The sequence below is a fragment of the Xenopus tropicalis genome, chromosome 7 (assembly GCF_000004195.4).
Source record: "Xenopus tropicalis strain Nigerian chromosome 7, UCB_Xtro_10.0, whole genome shotgun sequence".
Lineage (NCBI taxonomy): Eukaryota > Metazoa > Chordata > Amphibia > Anura > Pipidae > Xenopus > Xenopus tropicalis.
Genome location: NC_030683.2, coordinates 125,473,596 through 125,500,954, shown reverse-complemented (window position 1 = coordinate 125,500,954; position 27,359 = coordinate 125,473,596). Strand labels below are relative to the sequence as shown.

General features: G+C 42.4%; 1 protein-coding gene across 2 annotated transcripts in view; it reads left to right on the top strand.

Moving 5' to 3' along the window:
• LOC100485083 (mucin-4-like) overlaps nucleotides 1–21,633 on the top strand; it is a 75,296-nt gene extending 53,663 nt beyond the window's left edge. For both annotated transcript variants that reach the window (XM_012954018.3, XM_031905823.1), the window contains 9 exons: nucleotides 911–1,035; nucleotides 2,337–2,615; nucleotides 4,401–4,538; nucleotides 5,291–5,450; nucleotides 5,699–5,823; nucleotides 6,049–6,318; nucleotides 8,440–8,577; nucleotides 15,854–16,013; nucleotides 20,485–21,633. In XM_012954018.3, the coding sequence (XP_012809472.2) occupies nucleotides 911–1,035; nucleotides 2,337–2,615; nucleotides 4,401–4,538; nucleotides 5,291–5,450; nucleotides 5,699–5,823; nucleotides 6,049–6,318; nucleotides 8,440–8,577; nucleotides 15,854–16,013; nucleotides 20,485–20,843 (1,754 nt within the window). In that variant the 3' untranslated portion in view covers nucleotides 20,844–21,633. The remainder of the gene's footprint in view (nucleotides 1–910; nucleotides 1,036–2,336; nucleotides 2,616–4,400; nucleotides 4,539–5,290; nucleotides 5,451–5,698; nucleotides 5,824–6,048; nucleotides 6,319–8,439; nucleotides 8,578–15,853; nucleotides 16,014–20,484) is intronic.
• The last annotated feature ends 5,726 nt before the right edge of the window (nucleotides 21,634–27,359 follow it).

The window sequence follows — 27,359 nt, the reverse complement described above, 5'->3', positions numbered from 1 at the left end:
TGGGCAGGAGATTTGTAAAATGTTTTTCCCACCCACCAAGTTAACATTGCAGCTCCATTCTTCCTTTCTAGCAGTGTGGGGATGATGGCAGGGAGTTAGTGTGGTCATATCAGGGCAGGGAAGGGAGTGCAGTCATGGGGTGGGGGGCAATGCAAGGGTGGTAATGGCAGCAGTGAGGGGGGGTGATGCATTGGCCTAGGGTCGAATCATTATAAAATCAGTCCCTGTACCCAGAGAAGCCCAGGGACCCAGGGTGCCAATAACTGGTATAGACCCAACACCCAGGTGGTCAAACAAGGACCATAAATGAAAAAGGCCGTCGTCTGAAGAAGAGGCAGGTTTATGTGTGGTTGGGCCTTTGTATGAGAAGATGGTGAGGCACTGCCGAGGGCCCTTTGGGTGGTTAATCTGCACCTCCCCTCAGCCCTGACTGCATTAGTTGGTGTTGTATTGGTGACGAGAGGGTGGGGTGGCATGTAGGCATCCTGCCCCTTACATTGCATGCCATTCAGACGCACAAGGTAGGGAGGGTCCAGAGGCACAGCCTGCATTGGGGCCAGTCCTTAACCATGCACAGTAAGGATATGGCTTTGGTTGTGCCTCCTGGTCTGTCAGGACTTCCACCTCCAAGGTGACACAGGTGCAGAGAGTTGGAAAGCATAGATGGAACTGGCCAAACTCCCAGATACAATCTGAGCCGTGTATGACCAGCTTTAGACCTGGCAAAATCAGTTTGTCGCTCCCAACACGAGCATGTTGCTTACAGCTATAAAAATGTCTGAGGAGCAATGGATAAACTGTAAGAAAATAACACTACTAATGAAGATTGAAAGTTGTGTATGTATGTGACAGTTGTTCCTACCTATGTACTGTAAAGCCAAGCTGATTTCTGTATTCTTATGCCCCTCAGCTCTTCTCTATCCGTACGGCCCAGGACTTGATTTTGTCACCATAAAATCTGACGATGGCGCATCTGAGGCAATACAACTCTCTATGAATATTTCTATTTTTGGAAAATCCTTTTCCTCGTTGTATGTAAGTGTTGAATCCTACGCTGCTAATTACCACTTCATTTCTGTTTCAAACAATGTTATTTCTGCAGGACCCCAGTCTTTTTAAAACTAAGGTTAAAGACTACCTTTTGGAGCACTCGCCCAGCACCTGATCTGGGAACTGGCACTTATATTGTACCGTCACCCACTGTGACCTACAGCACTTATATCTGCCTATTTGTGTCTGTAAGTTACCCTCCCATATAGATTGTAAGCTCTACGGGGCAGGGACCTCCATCCTCTTGTGTCTTTGACTCTTAACTTATTGCAACTGTATTTATCTGTATTTATTGTTATACTATGTATTTATCTATTATTATCTTATTAACCCCCTGTTTGTATTAATGTATTCTACTGTACAGCGCTGCGTACATAAGTATAAATAAATAAAGATACAATATAATACAATACCGGCAAGTCAATGAAAATGTAAGGATGGTCTTCTTAGAAGGCAACAGCACTGTGATAGGTGGTAGATAATCCAATCATTGCAAGACCTAGGGGCTGATTTACTAAGACACGAATTTGAATCCGAATTAGAAAAATTCCGATTGGAAAACGAACATTTTGCGACTTTTTCGTATTTTTTGCGATTTTTCGGCGTCTTTACGAATTTTTCGTATCTTGTCTCGAATTTTTCGTATTGAGCGCTCGTAAGCCGTGGCCGAAACTTTCAGACTTAGCATGTTTTTGGAAGCCTCCCATAGGACTCAATGGCACCCTGCAGCTCCAACCCGGCCCAAGGAAAGTCTCCCATAGGGCTCAATGGCACTCTGCAGCTCCAACCCGGCCCAAGGAAAGTCTCCCATAGGGCTCAATGGCACCCTACAGCTCCAACCCGGCCCAAGGAAAGTCTCCCATAGGGCTCAATGGCACCCTGCAGCTCCAACCTGGCCCAAGGAAAGTCACCATACTGAAGCTTGAATGAATCCGAATCTTTCGTACTCGGCGCGAAAGCTGCGTAAAAGTCGTAACGGTTACGAAAAAGTCGCGTCAATTTCCGAAAAATTCGTAAAGACGCCGAAAAAAATCTCAAAATACCGACCATTACGAAAAAAACGCAATCGGACGCATTCGGCCCATTCGTGGATTAGTAAATCGGCCCCCTAGGCTTAGAAAAGCACCCTGAGCAATGTTACATTATTTGTTTTTAAGATTTACTTATTCTTCAAAACATAGCCCCTGTTTATATCTTATTAAATCTGTTTTGAAATAAAAATGACAGTAAAATTCATTAACCCGTTAAACTCCCATTTAATTTACTGTGTTTTTTTTTTCCATCAGATTGACACTAATGGTCTGATATCATTTAATTTACCAATATATACATACACACCCGCTCATCTCCCCGCTATAGGGAACATGTTCATTGCACCTTTTTGGGCCGACGTGTACAACGTATTTCAAAGTGACATATATTACCGGGAAAGCACAGAGGCATCACTACTATCCCAAGCTACGAGTGACATTAGAAGATATTTCCATAATATGAACTTCTCTGCCAAGTGGGTCTTTGTGGTCACGTGGCATAAAGTCCCTTATTTTGGATCCTCCTCCAGCAAGGTATTGTTGATATTATTTTCCTGTATTTTTGCTATTGCAGTATATTCATGGTTGGCAGTGAACCCTTTTAGTACCATTCAAGGCCAAAAGGAAAGCAAAAGGATTTCAGAGGAAATCCAGTATAATATCTAGTAACCAACTGCCATTTTGGGTCAAAATACTAATGCTAATGACCTGCACACCCCTACGGAGCCTTTCTGCACCTCTCATATGATCTACACAAAGGGGTATATTCATCATGCTGTGTAAAAAGTAGAGTGAAGCATTACTGGTGATGTTGCCTAGGGCAACCAATCAGCAATTAAATTTCAACAGTTAGAAAATTAAAGCAAAGCATCTGATTGGCTGCTATGAGCCACATCACCGGTGATGTTTTACTCCACTTTTTACACAGCATGATAAATATACCCCATAATGTCACAGACCTGATGGAAAGAACCTCACAAGATACCACTGATAGTTGCTTAGCTGGAAGGCCTTGCTGCAGTCTACATACGGGACAACTGAATCAACACACACTGTATGTGGTAAACACACACTCAACATGAAAAATGATATAGTCCCCATACTTGAAATGTCGGAAAAAAAAGTTTTTATTGTCATAGATCTATTGGTAATTTTTTTCATCACTGGATATTCTTGGCTAGATCGAATCCGGGCAACTGCATTGGTCCTACAGGCTGATCATGTCCAATTGTTTGTTAGGGTCACCAAGGCCACCCTTTATTTTCTGGTAGCAGAAGTTCTGTATGAAATGTGCCCTTCTACAACACCAGGCCATAATGATTATGCCCTTGCTGCCTAAAGGTGGCCATACATGGCCAATTGTTTATCGGCCCGTGTAGGGGCAGGAATGAGGGGCATGCCTGACCGATATCTGGCCTGAAATTGGGCAGATATCGATCAGGCAGGTTAAAAAATTTACTCGGATCGGGGACCGCATTGGCTCGTTGATGCGGTCCCCGAACAGACTGCGGCCATTCCTCCTGTTATAATTCGATCGTTTGATCGCATTAGCCTACATTTGCCCGTTATTGCTCACCCGTAGGTGAGGATATCAGGAGAAGATCTGTTCGCTTGGTGACCTCGCCAATCAGGCAGATCTTAACGTTTATGGCCACCTTAAGTTTGAGCGAGGTTAACCGAGACTCCCCAGAACTATTGCTTTAGTATTTACGTCGTAATTTACAAAAGTTCAGCTAACTTTCTAATGAGATAATGACACAGTCAGCATCGGGCTGGGCCAGAGGAACACTGGGTAAAACCCAGTTGGCCCCAGCCTTGTTAGCCTCAGCCGCCCCACTGACCTGATCCCCTCTGACCTCCCCTCCAGATTGCTACCACATCAGAGATTACAAAGTATTCCCAATGTAGGGAAGGGGGATTGCAGTGTTGTGTATTCTTTGAAAGACTTGACAGTGACCGTACACCTGGGGTCAGGGGGGCCCTGAGATGGCAGCTCGAATCAGGACATGGTCATGATTTTATCCATTCATAGTAACATCCATCATTCCATGACTTTCCAAGTTTTTTAGAACCCTCTTGGGGCATTTAGCAACTATCCAACTAATTAGAAGGCAAGACCAGCAACACTGAGTTCATAGAAGAAAGGGAGGTACAACCAGTAGAGGTTTGGTAGAGTTTGAAGGCCACATTGACTAAAACTATTGCAATAAACAAACTATTCCAAAATGGTCAGCATTTGAAAGTTTGAACTGGCAGGTCAATGTGATTGCCCTGTTACAAGATCCTCATCACAATTATTAACCAAAGGCTGTATTTTAGGTGAACACATTTCAGGCTGTGATTACTACAGATGGGAACCTTACTTATGTCATGTTTAACTATGGAGACATTGAGTGGACAACTGGCACTGCCAGTGGCGGATCCAGTGTCTCAGGACTTGGGGGTATACCTGCTTTGGTAAGTAAAAAATATGTACTTTTTTCTGGATAATTTTTTTTGCTATATATCCCTATACTGCCCACTGTATCCCTCTACTTAGCCACCAGTAGGAAAGACTCATACACCTCTCCTCCCGCTCCCCAAGTGCCACCCCTCTCTGCCAATCCCAGCACTGGCGCCTGTCACGTACAGGATTCAGTTCAAGATTCTCGTACTCTCCTTCAAAGCACTCACTGGTGCCGCACCCCCCTAATCCCCATGTACCCCCAGGGATAACCTTCACTCTACACATGACCTCCTTCTCTCCTCCTCACTCACCACCTCCTCTCACTCTCGCACCCAGGACTTCTCACCCGCTGCCCCATTCTCTGGAACGTTCTTCCCCAGTCTCTTAAAACTCACCTTTTCACTCAACCCCCCCCAAACACTCACTAACCACTGGTTTTCACCTCTCACTCCACACTTACTGTCACATTACACACCTACATGAGCTCCAACCCCATGCTTGTTACCCTGACCTTATGTCTCACCCCTCCTTTTTAGAATGTAAGCTCTTGCGAGCAGGGCCCTCCCCCTAGTATCTCTGATCTAATCCAATGTAACTGCTAACCATTTTGTGTATTGTTTATATAAAGTATTATATATAACTTATGTCTTTTGTACCCCTCTATTCTATGAAGTGCTGCGTAAATTGATGGCGCTATATAAATAATAAATAACTACATACTCTGTTTAGAAGATTCAGTTGACTTGACTTGTGTTCCCCGCAGGCCGGTATAAACAGTGGCAACTTCACTGGGTTCTATGAAATACCCGGGTCTATGTCTGCCTCCATTATTAACTTGGCGTCCACAAGTAATGTTGGCTTTTCTGGACGCTGGGCTTTCCAAGTGAACGATTTGATCCCTGATGTCCTTAATGGAAAGACAAGTAAGTTAAAGCAACATTTCTACCGTATGGTTTATTTATTGGAATCCTTTTGTGTTTTTCAAGAGCACAATAACTTATTAAACAGGATTTACTACATATTTTTGGACCAACAGTAAATAAATCTGCATTATTATTCTGATCGAATGTGAGGTTAGATGTTAGTAGAACCAATGGATGTATTTATGGTTAGTAAGGATGTAAGAAAGAGGACTCCAACATGGAAAGTGACATTTTCTTCCTTTTTGCAGCTCTACTCTACCCATACGGATATGCCCTTGACACGGTCACTGAAGGTCTAGATGATCATGCACCCTATTCTGTTAATCTGTCTACTGTCATACCCATTTTTGGGACTAATTACTCCTCTCTATACGTGAGTATAGCAGCTGTGTTGTTGCTCACTAATTTATCATCTCATACCCAGGGTCGGACTGCGGGGTGAAGGCCATGATCCCAGGGGCCCTGCAGGTGCCCCCAGCCAGGCGCGGCCCCCATTTATCTTCATGGATTTTTTCTAACTAACTTCAGCGCTAGTCCTATAGAATGTATGGCTTATTTGAATAATTATAATTATATATTCTTTTTTTTATATCACCAGGTGAACTACAATGGTTTAATATCATTCAGCGCGCCAGTGGGGCCACAGACACCCCAAAACCTGCCATTGTCTAACATTGCTTTCCTGGCCCCATTTTGGACTCATGTGTCTAGCTATGTAGGAGGCTATATATTTTTCCGTCTGAGCAGAGATGCCGAACTTCTTTCACGTGCCACATCTGACATCAGCAGTTATTTCAATATCACATACTTCTCTGCACAGTGGGTGCTCGTGGTGACATGGAGCAGAACTGAAAATATTACCAATAAGGTAAAAGTTAATCAATAAGGCACGTATTCTTGAAATTTTTGGCTGATACATTAGATAGGTACAAGAAGAGGTTGGATGGGTATTTAGCAAGTGAGGGAATACAGGGGTAGGGGGGATAGCTCTCAGTACAAGTGAGGGAATACAGGGGTAGGGGAGATAGCTCTCAGTACAAGTGAGGGAATACAGGGGTAGGGGGGATAGCTCTCAGTACAAGTGAGGGAATACAGGGGTAGGGGAGATAGCTCTCAGTACAAGTGAGGGAATACAGGGGTAGGGGAGATAGCTCTCAGTACAAGTGAGGGAATACAGGGGTAGGGGAGATAGCTCTCAGTACAAGTGAGGGAATACAGGGGTAGGGGAGATAGCTCTCAGTACAAGTGAGGGAATACAGGGGTAGGGGAGATAGCTCTCAGTACAAGTGAGGGAATACAGGGGTATGGGGGATAGCTCTCAGTACAAGTGAGGGAATACAGGGGTAGGGGGGATAGCTCTCAGTACAAGTGAGGGAATACAGGGGTAGGGGGGATAGCTCTCAGTACAAGTGAGGGAATACAGGGGTAGGGGGGATAGCTCTCAGTACAAGTGAGGGAATACAGGGGTAGGGGAGATAGCTCTCAGTACAAGTGAGGGAATACAGGGTTATGGGAGATAGCTCTCAGTACAAGTGAGGGAATACAGGGGTAGGGGGGATAGCTCTCAGTACAAGTGAGGGAATACAGGGGTAGGGGAGATAGCTCTCAGTACAAGTGAGGGAATACAGGGGTAGGGGGGATAGCTCTCAGTACAAGTGAGGGAATACAGGGGTAGGGGGGATAGCTCTCAGTACAAGTAAGGGAATACAGGGGTAGGGGGGATAGCTCTCAGTACAAGTGAGGGAATACAGGGGTAGGGGAGATAGCTCTCAGTACAAGTGAGGGAATACAGGGGTAGGGGAGATAGCTCTCAGTACAAGTGAGGGAATACAGGGGTAGGGGAGATAGCTCTCAGTACAAGTGAGGGAATACAGGGGTAGGGGGGATAGCTCTCAGTACAAGTGAGGGAATACAGGGGTATGGGGGATAGCTCTCAGTACAAGTGAGGGAATACAGGGGTAGGGGGGATAGCTCTCAGTACAAGTGAGGGAATACAGGGGTAGGGGGGATAGCTCTCAGTACAAGTGAGGGAATACAGGGGTAGGGGGGATAGCTCTCAGTACAAGTGAGGGAATACAGGGGTAGGGGAGATAGCTCTCAGTACAAGTGAGGGAATACAGGGGTAGGGGAGATAGCTCTCAGTACAAGTGAGGGAATACAGGGGTAGGGGGGATAGCTCTCAGTACAAGTGAGGGAATACAGGGGTAGGGGGGATAGCTCTCAGTACAAGTGAGGGAATACAGGGGTAGGGGGGATAGCTCTCAGTACAAGTGAGGGAATACAGGGGTATGGGGGATAGCTCTCAGTACAAGTGAGGGAATACAGGGGTAGGGGGGATAGCTCTCAGTACAAGTGAGGGAATACAGGGGTAGGGGGGATAGCTCTCAGTACAAGTAAGGGAATACAGGGGTAGGGGAGATAGATCTCAGTACAAGTGAGGGAATACAGGGGTAGGGGAGATAGCTCTCAGTACAAGTGAGGGAATACAGGGGTATGGGAGATAGCTCTCAGTACAAGTTGCCCCAGGGACTGGTCCGATTGCCATCTTGGAGTCAGGAAGGAATTTTTTTTTTACTATTTGTGCTTTCGGGAAAAAAAAACTTTTTTGGGATTTTTTTTGGTGAACATTTTCACCATTTCACAATTTTTTCACGGTTTCACAAATTTCGTGAATTTTTCGGTGAAATGAAACGGGATAGATTCGCTCATCACTAGCCAATATATTCTAACCCCAAATCTCACCCTAATTGACCTTCAAAATGTGCTTTCAGGTCTATCTAGTGGAGAAAAAAAGACCCTAAATGGCATTCAGGCTGAGCCCCTACATTCCATCATCCAATACAAAAAATTCCAAAAATTTTCTTGCAATTAATTATTGTTCCAAAAAATTTGTCCTGAACGATGTCATCATAAATGTGAATCAAATTTTACCATTGAGAAAAATGACTGAACTTAAACATTTATCTGCCCCCATGTTCTGTTATGATAGGTGAACACATTTCAGACCATCCTGAGCAGCGATGGGAATGTCACTTACCTTTTGTTCAATTATGCGGATATCAACTGGACAACGGGCACAGCCGCTGGGGGAGCAAGTCAAATAGGATTGGGAGGCATGTCAGTGCTGGTAAGTGAAGGATATCTAAAAACAATGGTATCAAGATTATATCTGCCCTGAGGGGCAATTTTATTAAAAAATGTTTCTTTTAATTTTATAACCAATATCAGGAATTTTTCCTGTATTTATCAGTCTTTCCTGGCACTTTCCCCTGAGTGAAAATTTGTGTCAACAATTTTGCTGGGTTGCAGGAATTTCCCATAGAATTTGATACTGATTTATGAAAGGATGGTATTTTTCAACTGAAAAGGGAAAATTGTATCATACTTACCGTGATTTCCCTTCCTTGGGAGTACTCCATATCAGCACTATCTGTGATATCCCCGCCCCCATGCCCCATTAGAAGGATCCTCCCCAAAGCTTTAAAAGCCACCCCCACCCCCTCTATGGCGTCTTTGTTACGAGCTTTAAGACTACCATTGCATAAGGGATGGGAACATGCCGATATGGAGTACTCCCAGGAAAGGAAAATCACGGTAAGTATGGCCCTGGGGCCAAACAATCGGATTATATTGCGGCAATGGGGCAGTCGGTTCGGGGACCGCATCAACGAGCCGATGCGGTCCCCGATCCGACCAGATTTTCTAACCTGCCCGATCGAGATCTGGCCGATTTGAGGCCAGATATCGGTCGGGCAGGCTAGTCGGGAGTGCCCATACACGGACCGATTAGCTGCCGAATCTGTCCAAGGGACCGATATCGGCAGCTATAGTCGGCCCGTGTATGGGCACCTTAAGGAAAGAAGATCCTGCTAGGACCCAGACCTACACAGAGAAACACACACAGCGAGTGTGACCCTAAATTGACCATCTCATCGCCACTTGGTTAGAGGTGGGACAGTGCCTGACACACCTTAAGAACAAACTCCCAGAATTTCACAAAACTATTTAGAGGCATACCATTTGACAGCTGTGAAATTCACCGCAAGTGGAAAATACCTGCTAAACCATAGCAGAGAATCCGGTCTCTATACACATCAGTATCTGAAACGAATGCAACATGAACATCACAAGGTAGAAGATATGCATCATGAAGGAAGTACTATAGGCAGAACCCATGTGAGCCCTGTCAGACCTTTATGAGTCCTATATGTGCTTATGCTGTACTCTTGACCGCTAGTAGCACTCTATCCCATAACAATCTTTAAAGGTTGCTCTCATGCCGAGGTCACATACTAGAATGATAACACTCCACAAGGGTAACCTAATTCCAGGAATCTCAGGTACTGCAATGACAAAACAGTCCCTAATTTTTGGGATATATGCTGTCCCTTTATGGTAAACATTTCTGAGGATGACTGGCATAAAATGCGACAAGCAGGGCAACCCATGACTCATTACTTCCTTGTTCCCTGAGCAAGCCAAGCAGAAGACATGAACAGCAATGCCACTACATATGAAATATCCTGGATGGGAAGGCATACTCATAGCCACCATGCCGCTAAACTAATATATAGCATAGGAACAGGAAGACATAATCCCAGCCAATGTAGACAACTGGGTAGGAATAAGGAATGTTCAAGTATGAGTTAAGCCTTAGAGCTTCTAGACCTAACCAGTGTGTATGCCCTGTATCCGGACTAATCTGATGGAAGCCAAAAACACCCTGTCTCAAGCTTCCCAGCTGGAGGCACCCTCACCCAAGGGAGAATACTTCAGGGCAAGTAATTAACTGTTGCGCAGGCAATACTATGGGCCAGATAACTGGGCCCTAGGCAGGGAGATGTAGGTAGGAATTACCTCTAAAGACTGATGGCACAGTCCATAAATTGAAAGCATAGGTCATCCCAAGCAGTGTGAATGTGACACATCCCCTGAGAGACAAGGTCATTCCATGCCATATGCCCTGCAATCAGAACAGTATATAACAGAAAACCCAGAGAACAAACACGTGTCCTCTTGGGGGAACTAGGTATGGAATGCCAGCTACCCCAAAATATTTACTCAGAGCATGTAATTGGAGGGCAGGTGAACCTTTATATATTCTCAAGCCCTGTAGAATGTATACAATATGCCTAAACAGCTGTACTCCCACAGCTAATTCAATGCAAGGGTTAGACCCTCCGAACCCAACAGAAGTGACAATGATAGCTTAGCAAGGTGATGCATAAAGTCTATTTAACGGCTGCTTGCTGGGAAACAATCACCTAAACCATCAACAAAAAACAGAGCTTCGAAAACAAGCGTCCAGCTGTGAAGCTATTCAAGGCAGAGACGATACCCAGCAACATAATTAAGATGTAATGTACATGCCATCTTATTACCCTGCTTGAGCTACTGCGATCCAGCAGATGCCATGAGATTGGCTGCAACCTGCCAGCCTTTAGCTCCCAAGAGGCAATACCAACAAGTGTAATGGCACCTTTCAAAAAAGGCTGTGTTATACACAAGCAATGCGGAGATTCATGAACACGCTGATGGGTTTGCTTCAAACTGGTCATGGAGCCAGCCCCTATTGTACTCAAATGTTTTCGAACTGACTTACCATGTAGATCAAATTCATGAGAGAGCCCTGTAGAACACACAAGTCAGATGCTGTTCACCAAGTGTATAGACTACTAAAGTGATGCCTCCCTGCGGCACAGAGGACCGCATGTTGCTGGGCTCTAGAATAACTGCAAACTCAGAGGAATGTTTGTTTGGCAGCATATTATGGATCATGGTTTATACCAGGCTCAATAATTACTACAGGCCCAATGGCCCCACAGTTGAACTACAGCCTAACCCTTTTGGTTCAGCTGTAGTTATAACCATAATGCATTCAGCTTGCATACCACAGGGCCCAATGAAACCTGCAGCTTGGCCCATACATACTACCTGGTCTTAGAAGCACTGCAAAAAAGGCCTACAAAACCCTGAACTGGCAACAGTTTATGAAGCTTATCAATAATAGGACACAGTTAACCATGAATTGTGCTGCAGCTTTAGGCATGCTAATAGCACAGATAAAAGAAATGCTGGACATAATACTCTGTTTGGGCTGCAGATTCATAAACATGCACATTGCCCAGTACAGCAAACAGTCAGCTAAAGCTCTAGGTATGCTTACTGCCCAAACTGGTACCAGACTCTGGTTGCTGCAGAAACTAATGAATATTGTCTTGTACCCCGGCATTTGCAGTTTAAGCATGCATAATACAGGAACCATGAATTGTGCTGCAGCTTTAGGCATGCTAATAGCACAGATTTGGAAATGCTGGAGATGCACTCTGTTTGGGCTGCAGATTCATGAACATGCACATTGCCCAGTACAGCAAAACCTTCAGTCAGCTAAAGCTTTACGTATGCTTACTGGCCAAATTATTACCAACCAATGGTTGCTGAAGAAATAATGAATATTATCTGGTACCCAGACATATGCAGTTTGAGCATGCATAATACAGGGTTCTAAATCTTGGAAAAGTGAAAAAAAAATCTGCTGGTGATTATTGTATAGAGCAGGGATCCCCAACCTTTTATACCCGTGAGCCACATTCAAATGGAAAAATAGTTGGGGAGCAACACAAGCATGATAAATGTACCTGGGGGTGCCAAATAAGGGCTGTGATTGGCTATTTGGTAGCCCCTATATGGACTATCAGCCTACAGAAGGCTCTGTTTGGCAGTACACCGGGTTTTTATGCAACCAAAACTTGGCCCCAAGTCAGGAATTCAAGAATTAACACCTGCTTTGGGGTCTCTGGGAGCAACATCCAGGGGGTTGGGGAGCAACATGTTGCTCGCGAGCCACTGGTTGGGGACCACTGGTATAGAGAAACATACAGCATAAGTATAGGAACACTTAATGGCAATGTGCCAATGCATAGCCTGAATGAAAACTACATGGCAATACACTAAAACCTATGAATGCTAATCACAAATCAAATAATTGTGTTAGTTTGCCGGTAGCAACACAAGCCTGGCCTGGGGACCCCAAAGCGTGGCCAATAATTGCCGCTGGCTGACAAGGTAAGGATTACAGCCCTCTGCAGTGTGCTACAAAACACCTTTGAGTGATCAGAATAAAGGGCTCTCAATTTCTATAATATTATAGCTCTCTAAGCCAACAGTTATGGCCTACCTTAGGCATCAAAAACTGGAAAGAGGTTCCTAAAGGAGGACTGATAATCAGTATATAGAACCTTACCTTCCCAGCCCATATACTATACTCTGGGAACTCTGGAAGTACTGGATCCATGTGCATACACATAATTATACCCAGCTAATGCAGATACAGATCTCAGAGGTACTTCCACTCTATAATGCCCTGACTGCTATAAACACCTTCCACAGTAAGTGAAATGTTAGTGCATTACCTGGTGTAGCAGCAGCAGCCATAACACAGAACTGGTGCAACTCTCTGGGAAGCTCAGCTGGAGTGTAGCTGATCATGTAATCACATTCACCTGAGGCTACTCAGGAATGCATCTAATTAGCCAGTTCTTAGTAGTAACTACACTACAGTGCCCTAGTAACCATAACACAATGCGGGCAGCTGAAAGGAGTTGACGCATTACCCCATGTATCAGCAAGTAGCCATAACACAGGACTGCTGCAATCTCTGGAAAGCTCAGGTAGAGTGTAGCTTAGCACATAATCACATTCACCTGAGGCTACTCAGGAATACATTTCATTAGGCAGTTCCCAAGGTTACTACATGGCTCTGCCCTAGCAACTGCAACACAATCCAGAGCAACTGAAAGGTTCAATGAATCACCCAATCTGTCTGCAAGTAACCATAATATTTGACTGGTTAGATTCAGCTAAAGCTATCCAGGTATGTAACAACTAGTAGGCAAACTAACCCATCTGTAGTACATAATGCAGCCCAAAGTTTAAAGACAGCGGGTTGTCAGGCCCTTTTTTTTTTTTTTTTTTTTAAAACACCTCTTAATACAAGACCTTAGGAAAGACTTTGTGAGGGAGGCGGTAGGCTTCGAGCTCTGGCTTCATTCAAAAAAAAAATAAAAATCTCTCCACACAGTAGAACAAAAAGGATTATGGAGATCGCCAGACTCAGGCCACTAACTAAATGTTGAGGACTGCTAACTTCCACCTCCCCCGCCCATCCGCAAAAATATTAAGTGTGTCGGGCCACACACCATTGCCACCAGACACTCACGGCCTGGGAAGGCCTACGGATGGGGGGACTAGCACTTGCCATTGGATGCCATTATGACAAACCAGAAAGGCACATGGGATCAAATATACCAAACAGCATTGCCCTACCTTATCAAGCAGAACAGAGCCGAAGATCCCAGGACATGAGATAATGTGCAGGGGAAAAGATCTCATGGACCAAAAAACCCCAGTCCCTAGGTGCCATTTCCAGTTACCTAATGCTTTCCCAAGGCTAAAAAGCAAAAATGTTGCTTCCAGTGGAGCAAGGAAAGCAGAAGGAAAAAAAGACGCCATAGAGGGGGTGGGGGTGGCTTTTAAAGCTTTGGGGAGGATCCTTCTGATGGGGCATGGGGGCGGGGATATCCCAGATAGTTTCCCTGGTCGTACTCCATATCAGCACTATTTGTTCCACAATTGTGTGAATTCTTTCTCCCTGTATTTCATTAGGATTGGGGAGATCAGATGGATGATTGTGCTCAGAGCAGCTCAAACTTTTTCAAGCAAACTTTGACATTTTTGGCCCATAAATAAAAAATATTTTCAAATGCTGGAAAGCATTATCTGGCTAAAAAAAATCAATGAGAAGTGATAAAATGAGCCAATTACTTAATCAGATCATTTTATTTATTTATTTTATTCTGAAAAAGTGAAAGAATATTGGGAAAAGCTATCTTAAAGAGGATCTAAACACTGTTGTTCAAAGGCACTTATTCACATTTAGGGACTGATTTATGAACATTCGTATTCAAATTTTTTCAGCAATTTTGCAATTCATTTTTTTAGCTAAAACTTATGAATTCAAATTATGGTTTCAAATGAATATAATTTAAACATTTTGAAAAACTTGAATGTAAAACTATGCTTGTGAGATTTTTTTTGGAGGTTTTTTTAAAGAGTTGATACATTCAAATGTTTTTTCACCATTTTATTCAACTTCAAGTTTTGTTATAGTCTTATTTTTTTAATAAATGAGCAAATATTCAAGTTTGGTAACCTTTAGTTAGTTTATTAGAACTGAAAAAAACCCTCTAAAATTCACAAATTAGAATTATGATAAATAAAAAAAATTATCAAAATTCAAATTTGTGTCATTTTAGAGGTTTTTTTTCTACCACAACTAAACTTACTTTTAAAAAAGCAAGATTTGTCTACTTATTTCTTAAAAACTGCAACTTTTAGGGGCACATTTACTAACCCACGAACGGGCCGAATGCGTCCGATTGCGTTTTTTTCGCAATGATCGGTAATTTTGCGATTTTTTTCGGCGTCTTTACGATTTTTGCGTAAAAATGCGAGTTTTTCGGCGTCTTTGCGAAAGTTGCGCAAAGTCGCGATTTTTTCGCAGCGTTAAAACTTGCACGAAACGTCGCGCCTTTTAAGTTTTAACACTACGAAAAAGGCGCGACTTTGCGCGCAAGTGTTAACGCTACGAAAAAATCGCGACTTTGCGCAACTTTCGTAAAGACGCCGAAAAACTCGCGTTTTTACGCAAAAATCGTAAAGACGCCGAAAAAAATCGCGTTTTTACGTGAAAATCGTAAAGACGCCGCAAAAATCGCCAAAAATACGAAAAAGTCGCAAAATGTTCGTTTCCAATCGGAATTTTTCCAATTCGGATTCGAAATCGTGTCTTAGTAAATCAGCCCCTTAGAGTAGAATACAAATTTGATACATTCAAGTTTTTTTTCACCATTTTATTGAGTTTTTTTTATAGTCTACGTTTTTTAATAAATGAGCAAATATTCAAGTTTGGTAAAATTTCAAGTTTATTAGAAATGAAAAAAAAAACTCAAATTCACAAATTAGAATTTTGATTAAAAAAATTATCAAAATTCAAATTTGTGTCATTTTAGAGTTTTTTTTCTAGTACAACTAAACTCATTTTTAAAGAAGCAAGATTGTCTACTTATTTCTTAAAAACTGCAACCAACAAAATGCAGAAATGTGTAAAAAAAAAAAACATGAAAACCTTGAATCATGAATTTAACATGGCTTAAATAACATGAATAGTGTTGGAAAACTATAATTCGAAGTGAAAGGACCACCCCTAAGTCTTGATGCAATGAAAAAAATCTAATTATTTTGCATTGATGGACCATTCTTGGATTTAGAAAAGCATCGTAATCATCTCCATAGAAATTACATTGGAGGTGACCTTAATTTAATGGTAATGTTTCATTCTACAGGCCGGCATTAACAGTGGGAAGAACACCGGCTACTATAAACTTCCTGGGTCCTTCTCCTCTGGTGTCATCAGTTTGTCATCAACAAGCAACGTTAACTTTACTGGGTGCTGGAGTTTCAAGGTCGACAAGCTGATTCTGGCAGGTCCCAATGGGATACTAGGTAGGAAAAAACCTGTTTATTCATCAATAGTGGATCTAAAGGGTATGATTATGTTGGAGTTGAGTGGAAATGACTGTTGGTGAGAGTGTTGGCTGGTGTTGGACACTGTCGCGCCCCCCTGCGCATGCGCGAACGGCGAACCTCCCCCCACGCATGCGTGAACGGCGAACCTCCCCCCCGCGCATGCGCAAACTCGCGATCGCGCATGCGCAGGCCTTTTGAATCACATACAGAGCAGTGGGGGAGAGGTCCCCACTGCTCCGTATGTGCGAAAAACCTTAATATTTTGGTGCGGCGGGGCGGCATGCCGCCCCCCAATTTTTGCCGCCCTAGGCCCGGGCCTTTGTGGCCTTCCCACAAATCCGGGCCTGGATGTGGTGAAAAATGTCACCAAAGTGCTAGTGAGCAAATGAAGAGCATTTTAAAAAAAATTATATATATTATTGTTAAAAAACAAACAAATAACAAATAATGACATAAAACTCCTAGGGGCAGATTTACTAAAACTCCATAATTTCTAACTTTTTTTATTTTCAAATTCAACGAATCTCTTTTCCCAAATGTCAAATATTTACTTAAAAAAAAGTCGCAAGGAAAAGTAGCTGCGAGAAAAGTCATAAAACTTGACTTTTTCGAATTGTCGAATCCAATTTGTATCAAAGTGTCGCTGCAACAATTTGAAAAAGTCGACATTTTGGACAAAATCCAGTGAAATCTGTAAAGTTCCGAGATAAAAGAAAGAACTTTAAGGAAAGGGAAAAGGAAACTTTGCCATTGACTTCTACGTGAAGTCGGCAAGTTTAACCTGGTGAATTGTTGAAATCGGATTTTTATTATAGTAAATCTTGGAAAAATTTTTGAATCTGGTTAAAAAACAATGGTTATTAAATGAAAAAACGTAAAAAACAGATTTTTAAAAAAAATTCTGGGATGGTACGTCCCGGAGATACAATTCGCAATGGTTAAAAAATTAACCAAGTGAGTGTTTATCCCAATATTAATAGTAACAAGGCACATATAAACAATTATTTCTCACTCACATTAAATATTAATAAGCAAATTGTCGTCGTTCCCATAAAAACTGCAAAAAGCAAGTGGTTCCTGAAATTTGATTCTCAAATTTCACTGAAATTTCACTGAAATTTGATTCTCAAATTTCACTGCGGAAGAAAGAACATCGCTGGGACTGAGCAATATAAAAAAGAAGGTCCAACCATTTACTAAAGTCAGAAGTAACTGGCGTTCACTCAGCTGCAGGATTTTGATTCTGGAAGGACATTTTTCTTTGTATATTTCGCCGCTCTGGAAGGTTTTTCTCCGGTTGCATACAGAGAAGGACTTCAGGAGGTTGTTGGGTAAGTAACCACTCTAAGGCACCCTTCCCGTCTGTATATTCTAATTATCCTTGAATAAATTGGCTTTATGATTCTGATTAGTGATGGGCGAAATAATCCACCAGGCATGGATTCGCGGCACACTTCCACGCTTTGCCATTGGTGGATTTTTGTTTAAAAAAAAATTGTTGCGCTCATTAAAAAATGGCTCATGTCAAAAAATATGACATGCACAATTTTTTGTTTAAGTGTGCCATTTTTTTAATGGGCGGAACATTTTTTTTTAAGCAGGTGACAATTTTTCGACGTGCAGCGAATTTTTCCGTGGCGTATTTTGATGCCAATGGTGAAACGTGGAAGTTCGTCACAAATCCATGCCTGGCAATATTTTGCCCCCATCACTAACAATATTTTTGATGTGCAACATTTTTACCATTTCGATAATTTTTGTCATCTTTAAAAAGATTCACAAATTTTTTAGTGAAGCGAAATGGGACAGATTTGCTCATCACTAATTCCGATTCTTTTATATCAAATGACAACTAATTTTGTTTTTCCAACATTTCAACTTTATTTTTCATCCACTCATAACTTTTTAATAAATTATAATATATTGCCACACCCTAATGTCCAAAAAATGTCAAATCCTGCAAATCCAGTTACATCCACAACAATGTTATTGAAACGATGTTTAGTGTTTGCAACATCAGAGAAGGAAAAAGAAAAATTACGGTCTAAACAAAATGGGGCACTTTTATATAAGAGTGAAGAGCTTTCCACAGTGAAATTCCTACAAACACTGTTAGAATCAACTCTCTGATAGTGATGAGCGAATCTGTACCATTTTACTTCGCCAAAAATGTAGCGAATCTTGCAGAAGATTCACGGAACAGCTAAAAATTCTCGAAATGGCAAAAATGAAAAAAAAAATTGTTGCACGTCATTTTTTACACATGTGCAATTCTTTTTTGACGCGCCTGCCAATTTTTCCATGGCAAATTTTGTCCCGCGCCTTTGTTTTTCCCCGCAAACCCGCCTATTTTTGACGTGATTCCACCCATTTTGACACAACCACAACTTTTTTTTGACACGTGATGAATTTTTTTAAGTCATATTTTTGCTGAAGTTCGACATAAGTTGCATTAAAATTTTTGAAAAAACATCCACACAACTACACTGCAGCAATTGACATAGCTCGCTTTGGGAACCCTGAATCTACCTCCTGGGTCAGAGGGGGTGGCAACTCTAGGCGTTACCATATCGATAGGCACAGCAGCCCTCAGTTTGGCACAGAAGAAAGTAAGGATTGAGCGACGCAGAGCGCAACTATAGAGAAGTGCAAGAAGCACCATTTGACGTAAGCACCTTTAATTAATGGGTTTTTTTTGTGGTTCCAATGCTCATTAGAGGTCATTCCTGATTCTACTGCATCCCCCTGAATGCTAAGCCAACATGGAGTCAGGAGTACCTGTACCTGTACCTGTATCTGTACACCTATCATGCAGAATGCTTGGGACCTGGAATCTCATAATGAAACATGAAACCCAAATTTTTTTTTTTATTAAATCATCCATACCTGTTATAAGGTATTTCAAAATTTGAGCTGTCAATCATATATTGCTTGCCCCACCTCTATGTCGGAGGGGCAGGGCAGGCAAGAAATGATCGACAGCTCAGATTTTTTAATTACAATCACTTTAACTTTCCATTGTGCACTTCCCAGATATCACATAGATGGCAAAGGCATAAGATACAAAGATTGCCTTAATAACAGTGTACACAAAATGGCGCTGGCCTGCTGGCTGTGACTGTAAATTCCAAGACCGAAGGAAAAAGAAATTCAATCATTTATATAGTGTAAGTAACATTTGTTTTGCTCTACTTACATGATACAAAAAGGATTTGGAAATATTTATTAGAGTATTAGGTCGCCTTTAAAGGGGTAGATCCCTGGGTTGCTGTTGAGAAGTTCAGCTTTGTTGTCATCGCAGAAAAAAAACAGCAAAACATGGGAATTTTTGGGAGTTTTTTTCATTTAATGTAACTTTCTAAACTGTAGGTAACAGGGAATATGTAGCACTGAATCAGTTTCTTTCCCACTATTCATATCCAATAAGAGTAAAGCCACTGTTATATTTAAAGACGCCCCAGACATTTTTGGCAAAAGGGCCACTTCTATAATAAGGCACCCTGAGGCAACAAGAGGACCACAAGCTTCTCAGAATAAATGGGGTAAGTATAATGTATCATTTGTCTTTTCTTTGCAGATTGGCATCAGGTTAATGCTATATCAATTCTTATGATTAATTCAAATTGTTTCTTCTTCTGAACACCTGTTAGCCTTGGGGATTGTCCAAGCAATGGACACGGTGAAGCACCCCAACAATTTTTTTCAACAGACTGAGGAAGGACCTTGTCGTGGTTCTGTTGCTCACAATTTGTGGATTACACTGCAGCCGTTGACACACACCATAACAAAATCCAGTTAGAACACACAAATGCAATTATCTGGCCTTGTTTTGGGTTTCTGTGCAAATAAAAGTTGCAGGAAGCACAGGAAATGTAACTTGGGAATCATGGTTGGGCTTCTTACCAGAATCTCTACTGGAGAAACATCTACAACTACAGGTTGGATTGGCCCTTTTGGTGGCTCAGCAGTTTTTGTGTGACAAAGTTTGTAAAAAAAAGTTTCAAAAAAGATGAGACGAGAGAGATGGAGCATTAGAACAATAAACTGATAATGACGGACACACCCAGGGAGTATAAGAATAATAAAATATTGTAAATTAGAAAAAACATAACTTGTATTAACTGATCATGGCTGCAGTGGGATCCACAAGTTGTGCTAACGCTTCCTACAATGCAGGGAAATATATGTCTGTCTGCTGGGCTCCACCCTGCTTTCTAGAGGACCCGATCTGTTGTCCCTACTGTTAATGGAACAGGTAATGGCACCCATGTCATACAAAAGGCCCCTATGTACATGTAAAAAAATGTAAAATGTCAGAAGATAATTATTACTGTGTAAAATAAACTTAAAAAAGGGCTTGACTTGCCCCCTAAACTTCCACTGAATGTTGTATAATACCAAACACTTGCACATGTCAATGTGTCTCTTCTTGTTCTTTCCACCCTAGATGCTTCAGTTTATTTCCCCAGAATACTAAAATCTGGATTCTGCTCTGAAATGAGAAGGAAAAGTAAAAACTTAAGTAAACTTAATCAGAAAGCTCTATGTAAATACAGCCATAAACTCTCAAAGAAAAGCTGCACTGAGTCCTTTATCAAAAGAAACAGGATTTCTTTTCTTCTTTCGTGTACACATGTTCCTTGGTATCCGACTTCCTCTCTCAGAAAAATCATTCAGGGCATGGCACAAGTCTGTACAGATTGCTCCTCTCTTCTCTCTCCCCCTCTCCTCTTTGCTCTCTCCCCCAACCATCTCTGCTGTAATCTGAGCTACCAGCAGCCAGACCTGCAGCATGGAAAGTACTGAGACCAAGCTAAAATGGCAGCTGCTATCTTAAACAAACAGAGGGAGCTTCTATGACTGTTACTTGGGTATCGTAAAGTTTTCTGCAGAATAAATATAGCATTGTAGCTTGCCAAAATTCCTTTCCATCTCCTTTATCATGCATCAGGGCAATATCACCCAAGACTATTCAATGACTCACTGACAGAAATTTCTCCATGCTTGTACTCCTGGATCCCACCAAAATCGCTGACGACATGGACAACCCGATGCATCTACAAACCATCTGGTAAAAAGCCTTCATGAGTGAAAAGTGACCAATCATACACAAAACTAGCTGTCCATGGTCAACATTTTGTGGCCAGATGGAGATAAGAGGGTCCGTTGCTATATGCTCACTGGTTTTAGCTCCACTGACAGGTACAGGAGAATATTCTTCATGTGCCCTTGCCCAAAGGGATGAAATAGTATCCTCTTTCTGTGGGGAGGAGTATGGAAAAACAATGGCTAAAGTCCATTTTGAAAGAGGGGCAAATGTGTCCTGAAACCAATTTCAAACCTTTTTAATTCTAAAGGGAGGACCAACATATTTGTAATGCATTCCAGAGTCTTATGGAATGATTAGCCCCATTGGATTTGTGTTACCTGGAGGAACATTAAGATCAAGGACTACATTATATCTACCTATCTGTATCTTGGCTACACATGGACTATCTTTGGTACAAGTTGGTGATCTGAAATGTTATGAACTTGTGTCATAAAATGGCACCAACATTTTGTGTTGATCATTGAATAAAATGTATTTAAAATTATATGCCTGACCTCATAAAGTTCTCTTGCCTGATAAATATACCATGTATGGCCTATAGGCTAAGTCAGCCTGTTCCTATGTCCAGCACATTATACACTGAGAGACATGGGGAATAGCACCACCATCATACAATATGAGTAGAGGCTTCTCCACATCAAGCGCTTTATATAGTCAGAATCAGCGGACACTGACAACCTAAATATATTGTATAGTAGGCACTGGCATCCACAGAATGTTATGCACTGAGAGGTTCTGGCACTGTAGAAACAATATTGGCACCACTAAAGTAATACACTGAGCCGCAGTAGGTACAAGAATAGTGATGAGCGAATCTGAATCTGAAGGGATTCACTATACAAGAATCCCAAGTACTTTATAGATAGAGAGAGGCAGTTGGCACTGACATTCCCAAGAACATTTCATACAAGTTAGACTAGAGGAGACTGGCACCTCAAGCATTGCTCACTTGCCCAGCCCAAGGAGCAAGGTACCTTGGGCAATACGAGTGCCATTATTTAGACAGTAACAGCCAGGTCTACACAGTTACTGTAACAATAAGGTGGGGGAATTCAAAATCTTACTGTGTGGTTCTTCCTACGGACAGACATCAACATTTTATCAGATTATGAAGTAAAGCACAGTTCTTCTGCTGGGCCACCACTAAGGTTGCCACCTCTCCTGTCTGGGAACTCCAGGGAAAATAATATAGCAATAGCAGTATTGGGGAGTTCAACTCTCTGTTAACTTACCCAAACGGGTATCAGGTGCAAATACTTAAAGAACCTCACCTTGCATGGGGGTCAATATCCAACAGCAAAAAAATCCAGTAGCACACTGAAGTTGCAAGCTGTACACGGCTTGCAACTTCAGTGTGCTACTGGATTTTTTTGCAGTGGGAACTCCAGGGAGGCTGGGCGTGACGGTGCTGGTCGAGCCGGTGACATCATTGAGGCGGTCCACCGTCAACACGGGGGAGGGTCTATGACCAACCTGCTATGAACCCTGCCCGGTTTTCCAAATTGGGAAAACAATGCAGCCAGTTTTGACCCAGACAGCCCTACCAAAGACAGGGCTGTCTAGGTCAGACCTGGACAGGTGACAACCCTAGCCACCACCGAGCTCCACCAACAGAGGCCTTGCTATGTGACCAGGCATCACAGGGCAGAGGCCCACAGTCATATACATAACAGATACTCTAATCTTCTCCTCTTTTGACATTCCATGCTCTGTTTTCCTTTTCTCTCCCATTTGTTTTTATGGTTTACTCTCCTCCTTTGCTCGTTTTTTTTTTTCTTACTTCTTCCAGAATTTCTTCACATTCCAGATTCTTTTTCAACTTTGGTTTGTCCATATTTACCCCTTCTTTCCACTGCCAATCACCTTTCCTCGCACTGCTCCTCTTTCCTTCAATTTTCTATTGTGTTCTCTACAGAGAGAAATAACCCTCTTGTTTAAAGAGCTTGACATCTAAAATGAAGGTTTAGGAGTTCCGAAGAAGCATGGGTCACAATCTATGGATCATTGTGTGTGTGTGGGGGGTTCCTTATTTTCTGCTTAAGAAGGTCAATAAAGCACAGACCAGTAAATGTTATAAATACTGTATAATTAATCGCCTGAATGGGGAAGTCAAGTTTGCCTTTAGGCATTTTTGTAACAAGCATTTTCTTCATACCTTTCATCTCAAAAGGGCACAGTTTATACCTTATCAAAGTATTTTGCTCCCTCGTGTGCCTCCAACACTGTTCCCTGGCTCTGAAAGTCCCTTCCTAGTTCCTCGTTCCTCCTTTTGCTATTTGCATGAATTGTTTAAATTTTCCACCCAGTTTCAGTTATTTAAGTCTGCAAATATAATGAATCTCATAACAGCTCCACCTGCTGGTCAGTTCCTGTAACTGTACAGACAGAGAGATATCCCTTCAGAAGGAAAACAGAGAAGGGTTCTGATGTTGCTCAGGGAGGAGATGGGAAAGGGCATCTGGGGCTTCTGGTCTCTTTCCTGAGCAGAGCAACATCAGAACCCTTCTCTGTTTCCCTTCTGAAGGGATATCTCTCTGTCTGAAAATAGGTTCTGCTTGGAAAAGGAGGAATTGTTATATTCATTCTTAATAATGAATACATTAAAGTATGCCAGCTAGTATCCCCAGTGATAGACATGTATTTATACAGCATTTAAATCCACATACAGGAAAGTGCTTTAAAGTGTAAAGTAATTCATTAACACATTTTAGCAGCTTCCCTTCTAAGTATCACAAGTCACACCCGCGACTCTCTCATATAGATACCCGCAGATTTACTAATCCACGAACGGTCTGAAGGCGGCCGAATGGGTTTTTTCGTAATGATCGGTATTTTTGCGATTTTTTTCGTAGCCGCCGCAACTTGTTCGTATGTCCCGCAATTTTTTCGTCGCCATTGCGACTTTTTCGTATATTTTACGCGACTTTTTCGTCACCATGGAGAAAACATTGGATTGATTTTTCCGCCGCTTACTATGGCTCAATACGAAAAAATCGCACAAAATACGATAAAGTTGCGACATCAACGGAAAAGTCGCGACAAATACAAAAAATCGCGACAGCGACGAAAAAGTCGCAAATTTTCGTTCCCAATACGTTTTTTTCCCTTTCGGGATTCGGATTCATGGATTAGTAAATGTGCCCCATAAAGTTCAGATGTTACACCCCTATTAGCTGCAACCTGCATCTCTTCCTTTTTGTTCCCGTTCACAGCTTTTGCATGTTTTTAATTTTGTGCCTCCATGGAAAAATTCACCACTTTCTATTGATTTATTTTTAGAAGCGTATTTATCAACGGGTGAAAATCCGAGTTCACCATTTGATAAATTTGCTTCTAAAAATCCCATAAGCATGAATAGAAAGTAGGTGAATTTTCTGTGGAGAGCTCTTATCTCACATTTTCATTAATCTGCCCCATCGTGTTACAAATGTATATGTGGGGTCTCTATTTATATTTACTAATTATTGGAAGAACTATAGGGTACTAATTTGGCAGATTCATCAAAGTACGAGTTCGAATCCCGGAAAAAAATTCGGATTAGATACGAAAATTTCTGATGATCACGAAATGTCACGAAAATGCATACGAAAAAATCGTAATAGTCACGATAATATTGTATTGGCAACAAAAAAAATTGCCGCGGGCAACAAAAAAAACGCGGGCGACAATTGTGCAACAAATGCGTTTCGTTAATTTTTCGCCGTTTCGCAAATTTTACACCGAAGCAAAACGGGACAGATTCGCTCATCACTAATTTTCACCCATTGATAAATGTGCCCCTAAAAATCATATTAAGCTGAATAGAGACTTGTGACGTTCCTATGTAGTGAACTGGGGTGAACTCTGATTTACATGTATTTTTCCTGCATTCAAAGGACCCTCCTCTTCTGTAACATTACAGTACCAAGGCATTATGACAGTGATTAAAACATTTTCCATGCCTCGCAAGTCTTTTTTAGTTCTCTTATAAAAACACATTATGAGTAATTTTAAGAATTTCTGTTGACGTAGGGATTGCCCTTCTGTATGTTGTCTCACAGCCTCCGACAGAAATTATGACCAGCCTAGCAGGCCTTTTGTATCCCACTCGCCCAGTTTTATCTCTGCCTGCCCAAGTGTGGAATGGTCTGGTCCATTTTGGGTGGTTCCTACTGCCACCCAGGTTCTTTCCTGATATATTGTGTCCTAAAAGGGTTGTTTCAAATTGGTCTTCATTTTGTACCAGCCATGGACTGAAACTTTGTGCCCTTTAGGCTGAGATCTTTTAAAGCAATACCGTCATGGGAAAACATATTTTTTCCAAGCCCAATCAGTTGATACAGCTTCTCCAGCAGAATCCTGCATTGTAATCTGTTTTTCCCATGGGGCTAGCCATATTCTTCATTTCCCAGGGTGCCACAGCCATGTGACCTGTGCTCTGATAAACTTCAGTCTCACTTTACTGCTGCGCTGCAAGTTGGAGTGATACCCCCCCCCCTCACCCCCAGCAGCCGATCAGCAGAACAATGGGAAGGGAGCAAGATAGCAGCTCCCAGTAGGTATCAGAATAGCACTCAAAAGTAAGAAATCCAAGATCCAAGTCCGGCTTGGGACTCCTCCAGTTACATGGGAGTAGGGGAAACAATAGGTTAGCTGAAAGCAGTTCTAATGTGTAGCGCTGGCTGAAAGCTCAGACTCAGGCACACTTTACTGCTGTGCTGCAAGTTGGAGTGATACCCCCCCCTCCCCCCCAGCAGCCGATCAGCAGAACAATGGGAAAGGAGCAAGATAGCAGCTCCCAGTAGGTATCAGAATAGCACTCAATAGTAAGAAATCCAAGTCCGGCTTGGGACTCCTCCAGTTACATGGGAGTAGGAGAAACAATAGGTTAGCTGAAAGCAGTTCTAATGTGCAGCGCTGGCTCCTTCTGAAAGCTCAGACTCAGGCACACTTTACTGCTGCGCTGCAAGTTGGAGTGATATCCCCCCCCCCTCACCCCCAGCAGCCGATCAGCAGAACAATGGGAAGGGAGCAAGATAGCAACTCCCAGTAGGTATCAGAATAGCACTCAATAGTAAGAAATCCAAGTCCGGCTTGGGACTTCTCCAGTTACCTGGGAGTAGGAGAAACAATAGGTTAGCTGAAAGCAGTTCTAATGTGCAGCGCTGGCTCCTTCTGAAAGCTCAGACTCAGGCACACTTTACTGCTGCGCTGCAAGTTGGAGTGATATCCCCCCCCTCCCCCCAGCAGCCGATCAGCAGAACAATGGGAAGGGAGCAAGATAGCAGCTCCCAGTAGGTATCAGAATAGCACTCAATAGTAAGAAACCCAAGTCCGGCTTGGGACTCCTCCAGTTACATGGGAGTAGGAGAAACAATAGGTTAGCTGAAAGCAGTTCTAATGTGTAGCGCTGGCTGAAAGCTCAGACTCAGGCACACTTTACTGCTGCGCTGCAAGTTGGAGTGATATCCCCCCCCCCCTCCCCCCCAGCAGCCGATCAGCAGAACAATGGGAAGGGAGCAAGATAGCAGCTCCCAGTAGGTATCAGAATAGCACTCAATAGTAAGAAACCCAAGTCCGGCTTGGGACTCCTCCAGTTACATGGGAGTAGGAGAAACAATAGGTTAGCTGAAAGCAGTTCTAATGTGCAGCGCTGGCTCCTTCTGAAAGCTCAGACTCAGGCACACTTTACTGCTGCGCTGCAAGTTTGAGTGATATCCCCCCCCCAGCAGCCGATCAGCAGAACAATGGGAAGGGAGTGAGATAGCAGCTCCCAGTAGGTATCAGAATAGCACTCAATAGTAAGAAATCCAAGTCCGGCTTGGGACTCCTCCAGTTACATGGGAGTAGGAGAAACAATAGGTTAGCTGAAAGCAGTTCTAATGTGTAGCGCTGGCTGAAAGCTCAGACTCAGGCACAAGGCACTGAGATGGCGCCTACACACCAATATTAAAGTTAAAAATACATTTGTTGGTTCAAGAATAAAATGTTAAATAACAGTCTTTAGATTCCACTGTGATTGCTTAGATCTAGGAATGTCCTGTAGGTATTTATCTAAATCTTCTAATTATGTGTTTTTTTTTTATTTTAACTCAATGCAAATTGAAGTTAAGTAACTATATTCTGAGTAAACATCTCAGTGCAGATAACTGTGGAAAAAAACAATTAAGTGCAGCAGATAAGTGGTTACACCCTAAGGCACAAGTTAATCTTGCTTTGATAGGAATTCATCC